At 40.1% G+C, this 18,683-nt stretch overlaps 1 protein-coding gene and 1 long non-coding RNA gene across 14 annotated transcripts in view; both read left to right on the plus strand.

Moving 5' to 3' along the window:
* Positions 1-8,567, plus strand: part of LOC113025919 (low-density lipoprotein receptor-related protein 2) — a 29,443-nt gene extending 20,876 nt beyond the window's left edge. For all 8 annotated transcript variants that reach the window (XM_026174167.1, XM_026174174.1, XM_026174173.1 and 5 more), the window contains 13 exons: positions 13-196; positions 289-490; positions 697-861; positions 950-1,159; positions 1,282-1,497; positions 1,707-1,841; positions 2,216-2,417; positions 2,625-2,747; positions 3,353-3,460; positions 6,572-6,808; positions 7,536-7,845; positions 8,027-8,120; positions 8,206-8,567. In XM_026174167.1, coding sequence (XP_026029952.1) covers positions 13-196; positions 289-490; positions 697-861; positions 950-1,159; positions 1,282-1,497; positions 1,707-1,841; positions 2,216-2,417; positions 2,625-2,747; positions 3,353-3,460; positions 6,572-6,808; positions 7,536-7,845; positions 8,027-8,120; positions 8,206-8,253 — 2,234 coding nt within the window. In that variant the 3' untranslated portion in view covers positions 8,254-8,567. The remainder of the gene's footprint in view (positions 1-12; positions 197-288; positions 491-696; positions 862-949; positions 1,160-1,281; positions 1,498-1,706; positions 1,842-2,215; positions 2,418-2,624; positions 2,748-3,352; positions 3,461-6,571; positions 6,809-7,535; positions 7,846-8,026; positions 8,121-8,205) is intronic.
* Positions 8,568-9,799: 1,232 nt separating this feature from the next.
* LOC113025920 (uncharacterized) lies at positions 9,800-18,683 on the plus strand. Of its 6 annotated transcripts, XR_003272849.1 has the most exons (5): positions 9,800-9,881; positions 12,408-12,544; positions 13,394-13,461; positions 13,827-14,141; positions 15,455-18,683. It is a non-coding gene; the product is annotated as an uncharacterized LOC113025920 (long non-coding RNA). The 6 variants fall into 6 exon arrangements; XR_003272844.1 differs by lacking the exon at positions 13,394-13,461 and having other exon boundaries at positions 9,802-9,881; XR_003272845.1 differs by lacking the exon at positions 13,394-13,461 and having other exon boundaries at positions 9,875-9,938.

Raw genomic sequence — 18,683 nt, forward strand, 5'->3', positions numbered from 1 at the left:
TAAATCTCACAGGTGTGAAGTCTGATTTTATCGCAGTGGACTGGGTGGGTAAGAATTTATACTGGGTGGATGGCCTGGTTGGTCAAATTCTGGCAGTGAAACTCAGCAACGCCACAGTGAGGTCTCAGGACTGCACTGTGGTCCTGGGAGAAGATTTGGAGCAGCCAAGCTCCTTGGTTCTGCTGCCACATAAAGGGTGAGTTTCTCTGCTTTGTGCATTTATTTTGTAATACGAAAGCACTCCAGCTTCGACATCACAGACATGTATTGTATAATTAATGTTCTTAGGCTGATGCTGTGGTCTGAGATCGGCAGCACGCCTCAGATTAAGCAGTCTGGGATGGATGGTTCAGAGAGGAAGGTGGTTGTGAGCCACAGTTTGAGTTGGCCAGTCAGTTTGGCCTATGACCTCCTAGATAACAGAGTGTACTGGGCAGATGAGAAACTGCGCTGCATTGGCTCAGCCTCTCTGGATGGAGGCAACATCAAGGTATTTGAATGTCAAACCGCAAAACAAGTAGAACCCAGAGACATAAGAAAGGCAAAACATATGATGTGGTGTCTGAGATGCCTTTAATAGGCCATGTTACTAATAATCTGTCTTAAAGTTTATGATTATGGATAGTATCCCAGCAGTTATGCAATATCACAACACATGTGTTGTGATATAATGTAGTAATGGCTTTCTTTTACTAGATCATTCAGTTGGCTGAAACGCCAAACCCTTTCTCAGTGGTGGTCTTCAATGATCGTGTTTTCTGGTCTGACACAAAGAGAAGAGTCATACGCTCAGCTGACAAGAACACTGGGAAAGACCAAAAGGTTGTTCTGAAGAGACCGGGACAGCCATTTGGGCTAAAGGTGAACTCCGACAGTAAAATGAAGTCACGTTTGATCAAAGACTGTCACCGCTTATGAGTCTTAATGTTAAATCTTCTTCTCTCCCTAGCTGATGCATGCCCTTTCGCAGCCAGCTGTGCCCAGTCCTTGTGACCATCTGCGCTGCTCCCATATTTGCCTTCTGGCCCCCCCGGTGACGGGCAGATCAGCAGTATGTCGATGCCCGAAGGGTCTGCTGCTTTCCAAGGACAACATCACCTGCTCTCGGCCCAGGGATTCATCTTTCATCCTGCTCCTGTCTCAAAACACAATTTACCAGGTGACATGTTTTGTAGTGATGTTAAGGCCTTCCATCCTGCAAAACCCTTCTAGACAACACATTTAAGAAATTAGGTCTTCTGCTTTGTTCCACTTTAAATCGCACCTCCCTGCTACTGGCAGATTTACTTGCGCTCCTTGCGAAGGGATGGTATCGCCCTGAAAAAAATGCCAAACAGCAGAGTCTTGGCCCTCCCGGATATAAACGAAGCCATGGGGCTAGATATCTCCACCCAGGAGTTGTATGTGGCTTATGCGGGATCTGTGGATGTTCTGAAAATGGGAAGCTACAGGTCAAGACAAGGACTCACACCTGCTGGACAAGTCCTAAAGCTGAAGGTATGCTTAGGGCAAAAGTCTTGTATTTAATGGGAAAACAGTAGGATGTTAAACCCTGAAGATGTAACCATCTGACATTTAATTTAAAGTTAATAATCTAACTCTACATAATGGCTTTAGTTGGTGATTACATCAGCCTCAGCTCTCCAATAAGTGTCACTTTCTGGCGAAACTTTAAGTCTGGAAGCTATCCCTCTCTGTCTTATAAGGATGATTCGGTCACGGCTCTGGCAATTGACTGGGTGACCTCTAACCTCTACTGGAGCAGCAGCTCAAGGCCCAACATCCATGTGACATCCCGCAATGGTGGCTACACCACGTCTCTCCTGCAAGGATCACTGACGGTGAAGGCAGCACTTATCATATTTCTGCTCAGACGTGAGCGCTTACATCTGATGTTTTCATGGGTCTTCTCAGTCTGCTGTGATATTTGCCATTTGTTTTTATAAATGTTCTCGATCAAAGTTTATTTACTCGCTTTTTCTTTGGTGTAAACAGACTTCTAAATTGTTGTCAGTGAAGTTTTCACATTTGCAAGTATTGGTTCATATATAATAAAAATGTACTTTTAGCTACATCTTTATTGTATTACCAGTCCTAAAAATAATCCACATAGGAAAAGAGACTGCTAACACACACCTTGCTTTATGCTCCCTTCCTTGCCAACCCAATGACCTTCTCATGTTAAACGTTTAATGTTTAACAATTGTCTTTTCAGCTTGCCACATCCATCGCGTTACATCCCTCCTCAGGTCGACTTTGCTACACAGCAGTGGTCATGGCAGGTGGGAAGAGCCTGACGGAGGTGGTCTGTGCCTGGATGGATGGCCGGAACAAAGCAGTGCTGTGGGGAAAGTCGAGAGTCCCCAACTCCCTGGTGTTCGTTAATAATGGGACCAGAATCTACTGGGCTGACACTGGTGAACAGTTAAACGCACAATAAAACAAAAAACCTCCCACACACTCATAAAGACCGGGACAAATTTGCATTCAATTCCTCTGAGCAGTAACTCAACACAGGATCCTAATAAAGAAGTGGAAAAAACTGTATAGTAATGACATATATGAGATGAGAGTATTTTTCTTTGATAATCCTGTTTCTGTGTTTGCCTCATTTCTTTCTTCAGATGGAGTGATCAGCTCCATTGGAGTGGATGGTTTGGGATATAAACAGTTTAAGGCAGGACCTGATCTGATTATGTCCTTGACAATTACTGAGAACATCCTGTTCTGGGTCACACAGGGAAAGGGTAAGATACTTTTTGCTTTGATGTGTTTTCAAACACCTTGTTTAGTTGACATGACATCATATTCAGTGATACTAGCAAATGGCTGAAGTGCTAAGATATTTATTTGTACAAAGGCTAGTGTAGAGATTAATTTTTTATTTTATTTTTTGAAGGGGGGGTGTTTTTGTTTGTTTGGGGTCTTTTTCTTATTTGAATTTGTATATTGATGTTTTGTTGAAATGTATCTTTAGTATTTTATTTCAATTTGAAATGTTAAGATATTTGCATTTATATAAAGGTTTGAAAAATTTTTGGATGTTGTTTTACTGGCAATTGATGTGAAAAATTTCGTTACTTTGGGATTAAGTCAATGGGGTTTTCCTACCATTTCACTCTAATCACTTCATAGCCTTCTATCACCTTTGCTTCATCTTTCTTTTTCCCATTAAGGCAACAGTTGGCATAACAAACTAATTTAAATGTGAATAGTTTGATCTTTTTCTCTGCAGTCTCCACCATTCAAACACATCAAGAAATGAGTCCCCCTCCCCCCAGAACAGATTTGCTGATTTCTGTAGTATATATTTTTTTTGGTTTTTTTAAATTGTACTTTTCAACTTGTGTAGATGTGACCAAGCTGTGGTTCAGTGATGGCCTCCAGCCTAAACAGTTGTGGTTTGAGACAAAGACCAGCGTGGTGGAAATCAGAGCTCACAGCAATGACACCCAGTCAGGTAGGTGGAAAAATAAGTTGACAGAAAGCAGTTGACAAAATATGGGACATGAATATTTTTACACTTCTGTCAACAGAAATTATCTCCCAGCTGTATGATGGTATGCATGAAAGCCTAGATTAAGCTTCTGCCAAAAAAGTATCAGTATGCCCAATTAGAGGTTTAGTACATCCTTCTCTTTACAAACCATATACTATGGTGCACTGTGGGGAAAAGTGGGTAGATTGCAGAATAAGTAGGTAGAACAGTTAGGACTACTGAGCGGACGCTATGTAATGCCACTATGAGAGAAGGTGAGGTATGACGGGCATGAGAAGAATCTGAATAAAGCACTGTTACAGGAAACCGAGAAGAGATGTTACAATAGCTGACGCCATTTCCAAAGTCAAAACTGGTTGTGGTATGACACCAAAAAATTACATTTTTGGTTTCAGTCAGTCTCATAGAAGGCGAGAGGTATTGATCACATAATTTCAATGAAAGCAATCAGTGTGTGTGTGTGTGTGTGTGTGTGTGTAATGTGTTGAAAACTAAAGCCATGTGCATTTAGCTTCTTTATGATAAGTATTCAAATGGAACAGATTGGCAAAGAGTGCGATAGTCAGGGAGATGAAGAAAGTGGGCAGGAGTGCTCGGAGGCTAGGTGTACGGCAAAGGAAAAGGCTCATCTTCAGTTTTATTTGAGGCTCGATAATCTTGCCTGACAAACAAAGAAGTGAACTGGTACGATTTCCAAGGAGGGAGATGCACAGAGCTGTCATAACTACAGAGGGATAAAATTGAGCTTTACAATGAAGATATGGGAAAGAGTTGTTGAGGCGAAGTTAAAGAGACTAGACAATTGGTGAGAAACAGTGTGGCTTCATAATCTTAAAGAGCTCTATAGATGCTTTGAGACTGATGGAGAATTACAGAAGGACCTGCACACTCTTCATGGATCTAGAGAAAACACGTGATGGAGTGCTGAGGGAAAAAAACTGCAGTACTGCATGAGAAAAGTGGGTCTAGCAGAAGTATAAGAGTGGTGCAGGGCATTTGAGAGAGCAGTGAGACTGAGGTGAGGTTTGTGGTGGAATGACAGATGGGTTCAAAGTGGGGGTGGGATTGCATCAGGGCTCTGAGCCTCTTCTTATTTTGAATGGCGATGGGCAGGGCAATGATGAAGAGCTCCTCCGAAGACTGAACTCCTAGAGGAGAGCAGTTTGAGAACAGGTTTGTGATACATGTTTAGCCGCATTAAATGAAGGTGGTTGTTTGGGTTAGTGCGAACAGACTGCATCTGATTTTACAGTCGTTTTTGATGTCCATCACTGGTCGCCAGATCTATCAATTTCCTGTTGAAGAGCCGTGAGCTTCTCTTCCAAGACCTTATCCATATTATGTTCAATGAGTACAGCCTAAGTACTCACAGCCATCCCCATCGCTTCAGTCATAGCAGCTAGCCTTGTGGGGTTTTGAACAGCTGCAACTGCTTTCTTTAATCTTCGATAAGCCAGGGTCAAACCAGCTCTGATCAGCAAGAAGCTTGTTATCATGGTTCAGAATAGGTAAATGTCTTCAATCGATAGTTCTGCCAGGCATGCAATGCGCCAATTCCACCACCCATCCATCGTGTATCCGGCAGAGAATATCCCTCCAGGACAGTCGGGCTTTTCCGAACCCCGGCTTCTAATCAAGAAGAGTGTCAATTGCATTTAGGGATCAGTTGATCAAATGCATAATTCTTCTTTAGGTTTTAGTGAACAGGACTGAGAGATTCTTCTGGGAGTTAGAGTTTTAAATGAGACTAGACAGAAGACATGAAGCCAAGCAAGGAAAGATAAGGGAGGGAGAAAGATGTGGCCTTCTCTGTCAAGAGCCAAGAGAGAAGAAATGAGCAAGACTACTAAGGAGGTTCACAGATGTAGTGAAGAACGACATGTAGATGGTTGATGTGTCGTACTTCACTTCACCTATACAAATTAGTATTACCAGAGACTTGTTTTTTGTTTTGTTGTTGTTGTTGTTTTTGTGTGCTCCCAATCCCAGTCCCAAGCCTGGATAAAGAGGACGCTTGCATCAGGATTACTATTTTGGATAATTGGATAATGATATGTAATCAAAATTAATTTCAGACTAATAAACAAGCAACCAGTAGATTTTAGGGTGTGTATTATCTGAAGCCTAGTTAGTGAAACAGCTTTGTGCCAAATCCAAGTAGACAAATCATAAAAACTATGTTAATCACACTACATGTTTTCAAACCATCATTAAGGCATTTACTCAACTGCTGAGACGCCGCCATCAGGAAGCATTTATATCTATTCTTTGGCAGTTAGACAATTCTAACTCACTGTTGCCTTTTTTTTTTCTTCTTTTTTTAAAGAACAAGGCAAAACCAGCTACTTGCAAAACAGGAATTGTAATAACTGCAAACTTCTTTTTTTTTTTTTTTGCCTTCATTATTTTTCTTGTTCCTCTCCATTTCAAAATGGAGGAATCTGGCAAAGTGTGTCACAGTACAGTGTAGGCAGAATGAATAGTCTCACTTAGGCAGAGTTGGAGCCGAATTGATGGCAGGGTGATGTGATACCTGCGGGGGGGGGGGGGGGTGTCTGGCTGTGTGCTGCAGCGGGAAAGGGTAATGATACTGGGGCTGTGGTATGCATTGTACACTTATTCTCTTCACCCATAACCCTTTTTCATAATATGCACATGTAATACATATATCATACATAAACTGGAGGTTTTGAGTATTCTTTAGCACATACATACAATGAAACTCTAATTACTAACAGAAATAATGTACTTTATGAAAGTCTGTATAAATGGTAAATAGCACTTTTCTGTGCAGAATCCATCAATGTCAGAAACGTGGCTACAAGATGAGTAACATGTAGTGATGTCTAATGAATAATCAAGGTTATATAAAGTTATTTGTGTTGGGTACTTTACAGGATTTTTTTTGTATTAGGCAAATTCCCGAAAAGCCAGTAGTTCTGGAAGCTAAGGAAGATGCTATTTTATACGTAAATGTGGTGTTACCATGACTCCTGAGATATTTTTAAAGAAAAGTGCTTCAGATAAATTTGAGCCTGCATGCTGTAAATACTGCTTACTCGTTTCCTCCAGGAAGCAATAGCTGCTCCAAAAACAATGGAGGGTGTGTCCATCTGTGCCTGGCCTATCCCGGAGGTAGGATGTGTAAATGTGGGCGTGGCTTTTACACCTTAAATGTCACTACTTGTGCCCCAATTACCTCCTGTGCCCCTGGAGAAGAATCCTGCTTTGACCGCAGCCAGTGTATCAGCAGGAGCAAGTTCTGTGATGGACAGGTTGACTGCCTGGACCAGTCGGACGAACAGGACTGTGAGTTTTCGACCAGAATAAAGAAGCAGTATTCAGTGAACTTAGTTTGTCATGCCCTGAATACAAATATTAATTCCACGTTAAACTGCCTTGTTTCGGAAAGTAATGGGGGGCTATGGTAAGATGGTATGACAGTCTTATTTGAATTAACCTGAGTAAAAAGTGTAACACTATCCTCCAGATATTTAACAGAACTCCAGAATAAATTAGGTCTACACAATTTGCCAAGTTACCTTTTACAAATGGGCACATGCTTTTCTCGCGCCTGCCAATTAATTTGGTTGAGACGAGGTATTGCCTGAGTACATCTCAAAATGTTCCAGTCTATCTACGGTGTTCCTGCAGGAGAACATTTACAAAGGCTTTGTACTATTTAGTAGACAGCTTAAAGGCTCACTAATGTCCAACCTGAGCCACATTGACACGAGTCACATTTAGCTCCAACAGGTTAAAATCAAAAGCTAATATAATGTGTCTTAAAGGATCAGCACAGCACTGGGAAAACTCATCTTAAGTTTTGAAGGAAAGATTGAAGCCACTATCACATGTCTATAGTCAATGGGAATAAATCGCCAGCAGCCTGTTGGCTCCGGTTAGTGTAAATGTTTGAAATGAGGAAACTGCTAGTCTAGATCTGTCCAAATGCCAAAAAAACCAATGAAGCTACACATGCACCTATGTTTACCAAGCAGCTCATTTCAGTCACTGACGGTGACTTTCTCTTTAGGTCCAACTTCAAACACTGCCTCATTTGGAACTGAAGACACTGATGGCCACCCTCTGGATTCGTCATCATCTACATCCAACACAGACAAGAACTCTGTCTCATTTCAAGACTCTGCCTCCTGTGATCTGCAACGCTGCAGTAGTCATGGGAACTGCATTGTGGAGGGTAAATTCACTCGCTGCCAGTGTCTGTCTGGTTACAAAGGAGAGTTCTGTCAAGAGGAAGAAAGGCAAAGCCATGTCGGGGTGATCCTGGGTGTCTTCTGCCTCATTGCAGTGCTGATAGTCGCCGGATTCATTTTCACTAAAAGGTACTAATTACAGTAGAGGGAGAGACCAACTACTTGCTTACCCAGATTGTCTTTGTCTTGAAAGAAACTGAACTGAAAAGTCGGCTCCTGCAGTGATTAGTGTTTGAAAAACATTTTTGGATTCGTAACTTGGTGAGTAACGTCCAGTAGAAAATTAAAATGTGGCTTCCAATTTCAACAGGAGAGGATGGGAGCTCATCAGAAGCAGATCCGCAGACAAGGAAAATCTCATGGCCAACATGGGTCTATCGAGTGATGTAGAGTCTGACTCTGAGGTAAACTGTTATTCCTGTGAGAACTGTTGCATTTGAATTAAAAGCCAAAATACATGATTTATTAATTGTTTGTCTCCTCCTTCAGGAGGTGGACTCCCCAGCTGACGTAAACCCTCTGGCACAGCTCGATTAGACTACTCTACTCTGCACTAGCTGTTGTGCTAGCTTTATAGCAACCTGGAAATTCTCAGGCCTCATGTGTAATTTGTGAGGATGCATTTCAGTGGCTATGAAAATGCTGAAAAAAAGTGCAATTTTATAGAATGAAAGTTCTCACTATTAGCGGCTGCTCTCAAATTTATAAAAATTTTCCACAGGCTGATTTGATTGCTGGGAGTGGTTTGGTAAATTTGCTGTGTCATATAAGTGAGTCAGGAGAGACGAGCTGAGCTGAATCGATAAGAGTTGAAATACAATAATAAAAATAAAGACGTTAAATCACTTGAACCAGATTTTCTTTATTTGTAATGTGCTCAGTGTCTCGATCTCTGACATTTCTCTCTTTAACCATTAGTGTACACAGTATGTTTTACATCTTACACTCCTGGGAGAGTTCTCACAATGGGGCGTATCTACTTAAGATTACATTCTGTTCCTGCCAACACTGAATGTCTGCCACACTTTTTTTTTTTTTTTTTTTCCTTTTCAAGGTGAGTTCTTATCCATTCATCAGTTATTCTGATACCAGTTTTAAACAAAAGCTTACTTGTTTCACTTTTGTTCCTGGTTTCCACTCGGTTTCTCCCTGGAACATTTGTTGCTGTTTGTTTTCTGTCATTCAATCTGATTAAAAGCGGTTTTATCCTGAAACTATGAGCATGCATGGTTTTTAATTTGACAGTATTGCTTGTTGCCTTAATACTGTAAGTTGGGGGAAGAGAATTTTCAATAAAATAACTTGTTGGTAATTACTATCTCAATATCCTTGGTATTGAAACATGGACACAGCTGGGAGTATGAAAAACTGAAATGTGAGAAACTGTTCAGAGGCTTTGTAATCAAATGACCTAATTCAAATGAGGTGTGGTGTTTGGCAAGTGTCATGCATTACCTTCACTCTGCCTCATACTGGGGCCTGGGAAAGCAAACATGACATATCAAATGGTGTCAGTGGTTGACACTTCTTCCTGTTTTTTTTTGTTTTTGTTTGTTTGTTTTTTGTTTTTTAAATAAATTCTATTCATTAACTGATGCGCTTTTCTGCAGACATTATTTTTCTTTTTTTTTTCTTAAAAAAAAAAAAAAAGTTTTTTTTTAATTTAGTTTCAACATGGTTCTCTCCATTACATTTGTTACACAGTGCTTTGTGACTTGTGTGAGAAAAGCGCTCTACAAATAAACTTTACTCACTCAAATTCCTAGTAGGGCAAGTATCTGAATTTCAACCCAATACACTCCCAGTTCTAGTAAAGAGGAAAAACTGGTTTCAAATTGCCAGGTTCAAAATGGTATGCCTTGACATTTCAATTCCTTTTATTGCTACTACTCAAATGTTGATTTTTCAGGGCGGTTAAGCTGGCAATTAATTTATGTTTAGCTTCAGACCACAGAAATACTTGGTTATTTTTAGGAAATGGTGATGGCTTGGGTTCAAATACGCCAGAACATTCCTTAAAAATGTGTGTCAGTTCAGGGATTAGTTTAGGTCCTTGCACTTCATTGGGTTTAGGTTATGGAGGTGTGTCACTTTGGGTGTGTCTCCAGGGTTAAAGGTAGACGCATTCATCTGTTTACCTCACCTGGTTTTGACGAGCAATAAAGGTAGGGTGAGCATGGGTGTTGGGTGCCAAAAAAGGGATTAAACATGTTTTGGTTTTTGTAAGTAATCTCTTTGCTTAACTTGGTAGATGGCCTGCTACATGATTTATGAATCTACTAATATATCAATTTAGAAACTGGCTATTTTGAAAGTATCTTTATGACTCTGCAATTTTATGCCTACTCTGTGTTCTACTCTTCAATTCAAGTAGATGTCTTAGATGTAGCGCCAACAAGTGTTTTTCACTTCCTCGGTCCATGCATTTAATTGCCAATCTGCAGTGTCTGGCTACATGTTGAGCCGATCTGCCACACCTGAAAGAAATATGAATTTCCTTCGGAAATAACTTGTGTTCCTCAATAGGCTTTGCTCTAAAACCTCTACTTTAGAGGATGATACTTTTTATGTATCAAGCATTGCTTTCCAGGGCTTTCCACTGTCTTGGCAGGTAAGAAGCAGTGAGTAGTCAAGATTTCAAGCTCAGATTATCGTGAGTAAAACCAAAGCTGGGGTCGTTTGTTACTTGTCAATTACATAGATGCATACATATTCTTTGAGTCCCACTGGAATCCATTTGTCCTGCAAACTGTGAGCTTCTCCACAGTGGGCTTTCCTCTAGCTTATTCCAAATATGACAACTCTGGGAGACAGCAAGAATTGGTGGGTATCTTTCAAAGACTGTTTCCAAACTCTTAGCTTTAAGGGTTTCTTTGTTGCTGAGTTTTGGGATGTTCTCCTGGAGTGGCATAACATTCTTTGACACTAGGAATGAACACATTTGCAAAATGAATTCACCCTCCATGCTCTGTGGACTCCTAGCCATTTTATCTTCAAATCCATCTCTTCTTGAGCTGAAAGATTAAACACTTGAGTTGAATTTTGAAACGGAGCTTTCTATGACCAATAATTGTCTGGTCAGCCATCAAATTGCAGCATACCGACACTCAACATTTCCCTCCACTTGAAGTATTTTGTGATGCCTTGGATACCTTGAGGGTTGGAGGAAAGCTTTAAATAAAACTGTGGCTGCTGTACTACAGAAACACTCGTTTTAGACAGGAGTAGCATCTAGCTGTTTTCTCCCTTTTTCATCCTGATGTTGAGAGATTAGCTGGTATTGTTAACCTGACAGTAGATATCCCTTGTTTGGCTTGAATTTCATTTGTTCTCAAACTTAACCTCTCACTTAACTGTTCAAAATGCTTGCAGACGGTTTGTGTGCGTGTTCTTCATTGGGTTTTAGTCGTGTAACTTTGGGTGTGTCTTTAACGATAAAGGTAGTTGCATTCACCTGTTTACCTCACTTGGTGATGACAAGCAATGAAGGTAATGTAAATATTGGGGTGACACCTTCTGTTGACTGCAGGTTGTTTGTATTAATTTACCCTGCACCGACTTATGGTTTGGAAAGTACCAGTGGTTGAACAAACAGCTTGGAAGTCCATGCAGTTTGTTTTGAGCAGTCATCTTATGAGTGTTCATATTAAAATATTCAAACTATTCAGAGTCTAACTGCAATTCATCATGTACATGATAATGAGTCAAGTTTGACAGTCTGAGAGCAGAGATGGCACAAAGCCCTTAACCTTTTTCATATCAGACGAGACAGCAAAATAGTAGTCCACTGAGGTGCTGTGCTGCAATAGCCATGAGATAATGACTGTGATTTGTGCCGACTAATTTATGTTTGTTAAGAGCCAGTTGATGAACGGTTACAATAACACGGCTCCACATGTGAACATGGAATTTAAGAGGCTTCTGCTGAAAATAACATGACAAAAAACATGTCTTGAATATAAATGAACTTTCTTAGAATATTGCAAGAAAGTTCATTTATATTCAAGTGAACCTGAAATGCCTGCAAGCAGTTTTAGTTGCGTGGCCCCCAGCCTCTCTTACACGTGTCAACAGTGTTTATATAACATGTGCATGAATGTCTGCATGTTACGCAGACATGTCAGTCATGTCAGGTCTTGCTACCCGAGTCCTGTTCTTACTTGCTTTCTAATCCTTCCATCCACCCACTAGGCTAACAAGCACACCAACTGCATTTCAGTACAGAAAAGGGTGCGCAGACCTCTTGCCTGGCTTTTTCTATGTCACATAATTTTTCAGCCTTCCTGTGTAATGGTTTATTGTCTGAAATACATCACACAAATAAAAATTGGTAGTTCCCACGGATGCCAGAAAAATGAATTTTTGTGAAACGCTGTGACTCAAACTTTGAGATGTCAAGTTTCCATACAATCCCCATGAAATTTAAAGGTTCTACATCCGTGTCAGAGAGGTGTGTGTGTTCCTGTCTAGCTATCTTTGTGAGGTTTAGGCATTCATTTTTAATGGTTAGGGTAAGGGGCAAGGGAAACCATTATGTCAATGAAGGTCCTCACTAAGATAGCTAAACGGACGTGTGTGTGTGTGTGTGTGTGTGTGTGTCGATTTTAAAGATAAGACTGAGGGAGGAGTGTGTGCATAAAAACACAAGCAGGTATTCACAGCTTTCTTCCTCTTCCCGCCTTCTCTTTCAGTGAGGGAGCGTGTAACAAAAAGGGAACTTGAAAAAAATTGACCAACGTCATCATTCAAACAGACACCTGGACAATCCCGCGACTAAAATTCCACTGGCAGCGTTTTAGGACTTCGTGGCTGACTCCTTTTTGCTTCTGTGAGTATATGGCAAGTTCATTTTCTTGTACAGTGTGTTCCTCTGTCGTGTTACTCCTGCGCCTGCCTTGGAGCTAGAGAGGAGCACAATGCTGCTGGGAAACCAGAATAACAAGATTCTTGTTTGTAAGTACAATAACGTCCACATCGGCACTTATTGATCACAAAAAAGCTGGTTTGTAGATGTTGGTCTCTTAAGCGCATTTATTGTAGCTTACTTGAGCAGTTAGGTCACCGTCCTCGGACAGCTTAGCTTAAAATGATGTGTTCAGAATCTAAAAACAGTTGAACATACTTGGAACGCATGGCTGAGAAAGAGTTATCCGCCTTTTACGTCACCCACCGACACAAGACTGAAGCCAATTATCAGCGCCAGAGAAGCGCCCGAGAAGACATCGCGAACGCTTCCTGGCCATCCAGTGTGGATGTCAGTGAAACTGTTGGGAAGACAATGTGAACATTTTATTTGTACTGTAATCTGCAGATTCTGACAGAAATCTGCAGCTATCATTTGAAGCACCGCTCCTCTCTTAAACAGCAATAAGGATCATTATTAGGTTATCTACATTATTATGTAAATAACAAAATAACTTAAAGCAAAAATTGGGAAACGTGAAGTCCGAAGTCTGCATATTAAGGGCCATCAGTCAAACAATACTGTTGCTCTGGGTCTAAACAGAGCTCGTTGTGTGTGACGTCTTCTTTTGCGCATGCGGGCCGCTTTGAGCGTTCACACTAGAGCGCGTTTGCTGTCGCATTTTATTTGTAGTGTGAACGAGCAGACAAAAAAATCGGATTTGATCAAAAAATCGGAATTGAGCATTATTATTTCTGTTGATTTGATGTGTAGGCTACCTGAGAAGAAACTGTATTTGCCGTAAGAATAGATGTGCAGCCTTCACAACGTTTCATGCAGTGGTACGTACTGCATGAAACGTTTTTTTTCCCCCTTTGGTCATTTGTTTGTGATTTGAAAGTAAAATATTCTGTATACAACAGGTCTTCCTTCCTACACTCTTACACACACAGTTTGGGGGGTTTTCCCACGTGTATAAAAACAGAAAAGTATAAAAATGAATATTTGTCATTTCCGATAATACTAGTACTACTTTTTTAAATGTTGCATTTAAAAAAACAAACAAACAAAGAAAATCATCACATTTCAAGATTATTCTCCTTTTGTTTGGTCAGCAAATGTTATGGTAGCAGAGGTTAGATTAATTTTTGGGCGGGTTTCTAACCATTCATCCCATTTTCCCCATTTTCTCTCCATCTCTTATTAGTGTGCCTCCAGCTAGTCCTTCGTTTAAGATGACCACCACTTCCCTTCCTCCCGAAGGGAGAGGCATCAGCCCCAACCTGTCCGCCTGTCGAGAGTCTCAGTGTAACAACCATGGTAACTGTGTGACTCCTCCTGGTGGTGGTACAGATCTACTATGCAACTGTGATCTGGGCTACAAGGGTGACTCCTGCGGGGAAACGGTCAATGGAGCGTTAGGTTTACCTTTGACCCTCAGCGTGTTAGCCGTCCTCATTGGCCTCGCAATCCTGGCATTCGTCCTTGCCAAGTACCAGCAGAGAAAAAGGAAGCAGCGAAGGTACTGACATATTGCACATGATTCTGTAAAAACGCATGTATCTAGAAAAGCTTATTTTCAGCATTTTCCCCGATTTATGAACATGTGTACTTGATTTCTTGTCAATCTGAAGAGTGGGGTTATAGAAGTGACCTTACATTGGGGTGTGTTAAATAGAACTATACACAACATCGTCTTTTGATTACTTGCCTTGGATAGTACAAAAACTGAACTTTTCCCAAATTCATATCAAACTAACTTTTGATAATTTTAATGTATGCCTTTCTAGTACTACAGCACACAGCTATACAAATTTGTTTCCAACTGACAACTTCTCAAATTTTTATTTAACCAGGAGAGAATATAATCTGTAGATTGAAGGTGGATGTATCCAGTATGACACCAGTTGACTGGTTTGAAGCCTAAAGCTGAGCATTTTGGTCTATGCTATGCTTTAGCCTTTGCTGGAGAGTGTGGGGGGGGGGGGGGCGATTGGACCCGAACCCGGGCCGCCATCCTCCAGCCATGCGACACATGGTCTCCTGCTCACCCACCAAGCCAAACCGGCCCCCTCTAATAAGCACTTTCTTGATGGATTTTATATGTTCAATTACTACTTTCAGGTCATATTGGATGCAATATTTGGTCATTCTAATAGTCAAAGGGATTATGTAATGTTTGTTCAATGGCAAATGATGTAAATTGCTAGCCAATAGTCTAGTTTTAGTCATCTGGTTTCAAAACGCAAAGACGGTGACTGCAAAAAAGATAAAGACATTATAGCAGGGCTTCACTAACCAAGTGGTGAACTCATGGTGGCTAGCCCATCTTTTATACTGTTATATTATATCTGTAGGATATATCCTCTTATGTACAGTCTACATGGGATATGAGTGTGTGTGCACAGTAAAAATGGACTGTAATATTACCTCAGAGTGACTATACAACCAAGAAGGTTGTTGTTTTTAGCCATTGTTGAGTTAAATAAAAGATTAAGGTCCTCCTGCTGAAACATGAGCAGGAGGAGGAGTTAAAATAACAGAAATGAAAAGCAGTATTTTGCTTAATTTAGATTTTCAAACAATTGAAACAATTTTTTTTTCATCACATTAGTGCCTTTCCATCACAGCAGAGCTGTGTATGTAATGTTTTGTTTTTTGTTTTCTTGGGGTTTTTTTTTTTTTTTAATTTTATTTAATTTTTTACTTGGTTATGGTTATTCTCACTTTTTCCCCTAGTGTCTTTGCTAAACGAATTAAGTCACTAACTTCGTATCCATGATGAGGAAAATTCACAACAAAATGAACTTTTTTTTTTTCTTTTTTCTTCAACAGGAAACTACTGGAACAAAAAGCCTAAAACAGTGCTGCTTAACGTGGATAACTGTCGAACAGAACGTTTGACCTACTTTGATGATCAAATTGTGGCTACTATAAGAATTATTCTGCAGCATCCTGGAGACTCTAGCACCAACTTCACAAACTGAGTGCCAAGGCATATGGGAGAGTCGCTTCCTATATAGTATTTTTCCATTTATATAAATGTATCCATCTCCAGCTGCGTCGTATCGCAAGCCTCATGCTTATTAAACTTGTGCCTCATCTCGGAAAACAACAAGACTGGATAATTCTGTTGACCTAATTTTAAACTTGGAGTGAAAATGTCTGTATTCTAATCAGCAGCAGCTTCCTTGATCACATTTCTTGGATGCTAAGGCATGCTTCTGCAATTAGTTTAAACTCTGACACTTGTTAGTAAATTAATGTAAATGTTCATCCTCTGTGAGGGAGCTGCAGTTTAGTTTAAGTAAAGCAAGTGGTTGTTATTTTTCTAGTGAAGGCTTCTAACAGAGATAACACTTAAGATAACTCTAGATTGTTTAACGGGCTAAGTCAGAAGCTGATTTGATGCCATACAGTTTTTATAAAAATTTATGTGGAAAATATGCACTTTTTTTCCACTTGCGTGGGTTTATTTCATTTCATTCAGTACATACTTTTGTACCGTGTGCAGTTGCTGCCTGTTTTGTATTGTTCCCCTGGAATTTCTTTCTTCTAAGCGTGTGTGCGCGCCTTTTAACACTTCAGGTTTTTCGGGAAGTATTTCTACCTATTTCTAAGTGCCCTGTCTTTGATGCTGTTGTAACAAAAATGCACCAGTACATCACTGGCCTGCTTTTACTCTCATATACGGCTATGCTTATGAAAATAATGCATGTAAATCTGTGCAGACACAATCCTGCAGAGCTGTCAACAACATGCGCATATTGTACAGATGATAGGAGAGTGGTCAGAGCAGATTTCAATCTTGGCATGTTTAAAACTTGACAGTACATGTGCTTTTAAATGAGTTCGTGTGCTCTTTGAATTTCAGCCTACAAACTGATTACCACTCAGTACACTTCCGGTCCTGTAAACATGAAAACTACATAGCATCTTGGTGCTGAATAATTAGTCAAGTTCCTCAAGCTTGTAGCCAGTGTTAAGTGCCTACTGTATTAATTCTTTCACATGTTCACAGTTGTCATGTTTCACCTGGTGAATACTGATAATCACAAATGTAAACTAATCATCAACAACTCAGTAATGTTTTGCAAATGTCTGCTTCTCTGACAACAGGGTAAAACTGCAAAATGTTAATGTTACTGTAGATTTTCAGAGCTCCCATATACAACACTCAATATTGTTAAGATTATCATGTTTTTGTGTGTACATGTGTTGAATTTTTATATGAATATGACTATTGTTGATGAGCAGGGTTTCTCAATGTATGCATTCTCAAGTGTCTTCCACTAGCTTGTAAACCCTTTGAATTATATAGACAGAAGAGAACATCTCACTCTGTGGGTTTTGTTTTGGGGGGGCGGGATTAACTGGACAGTCTGCTTATATTGCAGGGCGTCACAGTGTTTTATCACTCAGGGTAGGCTGTCTTTGAGCCCCTGTTACAGTAAACCTCTTTTTCTGGCATCCAGTGACATGATAATATCAGGTTCGGTGTTTACTAAACTCAGACGTGATGGCTGTGAACATTCAATCCTCACAGGCTGAGAACCTAACCAGTTTTGCCATATAATAAGATGTGTAACAACAAAAAAGTGGAAGCATCTGCCTTCAGGGTATAACTAGGTCAACACTTGCTGTCCTAATAAGGGACAGACTTTGCATGCTTGTTTGCAGAAGGAGGAGCTACTTGTATCATGGCAATTAGAAGTACATCCCACAAGTATAACTACTCAAGATTACACAAATTCCTCATGAGTCGGCTTTTGGCTGTATGGTCAGCCACTGTATGCAGGAAATGAGGATATTGTTTATTAGACTCATCAGACTGATTTGAACCTAAATGCTGGGAGCAGTAACACAAGACGGTACTATTACTGTATCCATCACTTGGTGGTGTTAATAAGCTGTCAGGGTAGTTCAACATCTAGCTCATAGAAGAGGAGCAAGCGTAACACTTTTAAATGTTGCAAATGCAACGTTTCACCAAACATGAGCAAACACAGCCTGTTTCTGTGCAGTTTGTCACACTATGCCTGCAAGCCAAACATACAGCTGCTGTACTTCAGTGAAAGATAGAAATGAGAGATGGCTTCACTGAGAGAGAGAGAGGATATAAGAAAGCCAGGACAAACAAGGAAGGAGTAAGGACAGTTCAGCTTATAACATCCCAATTCTTTTTAGAGTTATTTGATCAGATATTGGATCTATGAACAGGAACTTTTATTCAACTGTTATTTAAAGGTTGTATAAAAATACTGGGACATTTAGTGCAGGCCACACTGAGTTTAAAGGGCTTTGGTAAAGTTTAAATCGCTATATGGGTCTAGTGCAGTGAGGTTTTCATGAGTTAATGTTAGGCTACATGAAGGGTGCTTCACATCAAATGAAATTTAAGCTGATTGATCAAATTCTACCTTTTAACCAGCTTTATACTGTCTATCGGTGGGAAATCAGGCATGTAACATGTGCTTGCATCCTTTGTTTTTGTTTTTTTGTTTTTTGTATTCATGCAAGCACAGCATATGTGCTTGCATGAATTTTCCTGTTTAATTGTGGAGGGGCAAGCTCACCCATCTGTACCTGACAGAGCAATTTTTAAAAAAATTTCCTTTGTTGTTCTCTGCGTGTGCTCTATATCACGGATGCTCAAACTGTGGGAATTATTTAAAAGTAGCATTTCAGTTAGAATAAACTTCAGTCCCTCCTGTTAACGTTATTTTGTCATTATATTAGTTCAAAAGGTTAAGTTAACATGGGGGGGGGCTCGTTTTTACTTCTGTGCTTTGAGTACATTTCAGAGACTGTGCTTTTTCAACTTTTAAGTAAAGCAGTTAAATCGCCACTTCCACTTTTGCCAGAGTACTTTTCAGCACAAGTATTTCAACTCAAGTAATGTGAGTGTGTACTTTTGCCATCTCTGCTGCACTTTGAAAATTTGTCTCCAAAAGTTCTGTTTATCGGGATGTAGCGTTTTGTGGGAGAAAATTTGTCTTTTTACAGGGAAGTTCCTGAATTTTACATTTAATTCAAATGGATTTAATAAAAAAAATAAAAAGTG

Source organism: Astatotilapia calliptera, chromosome 7 (genome assembly GCF_900246225.1).
Source record: "Astatotilapia calliptera chromosome 7, fAstCal1.2, whole genome shotgun sequence".
In the NCBI taxonomy this organism is placed as follows: domain Eukaryota; kingdom Metazoa; phylum Chordata; class Actinopteri; order Cichliformes; family Cichlidae; genus Astatotilapia; species Astatotilapia calliptera.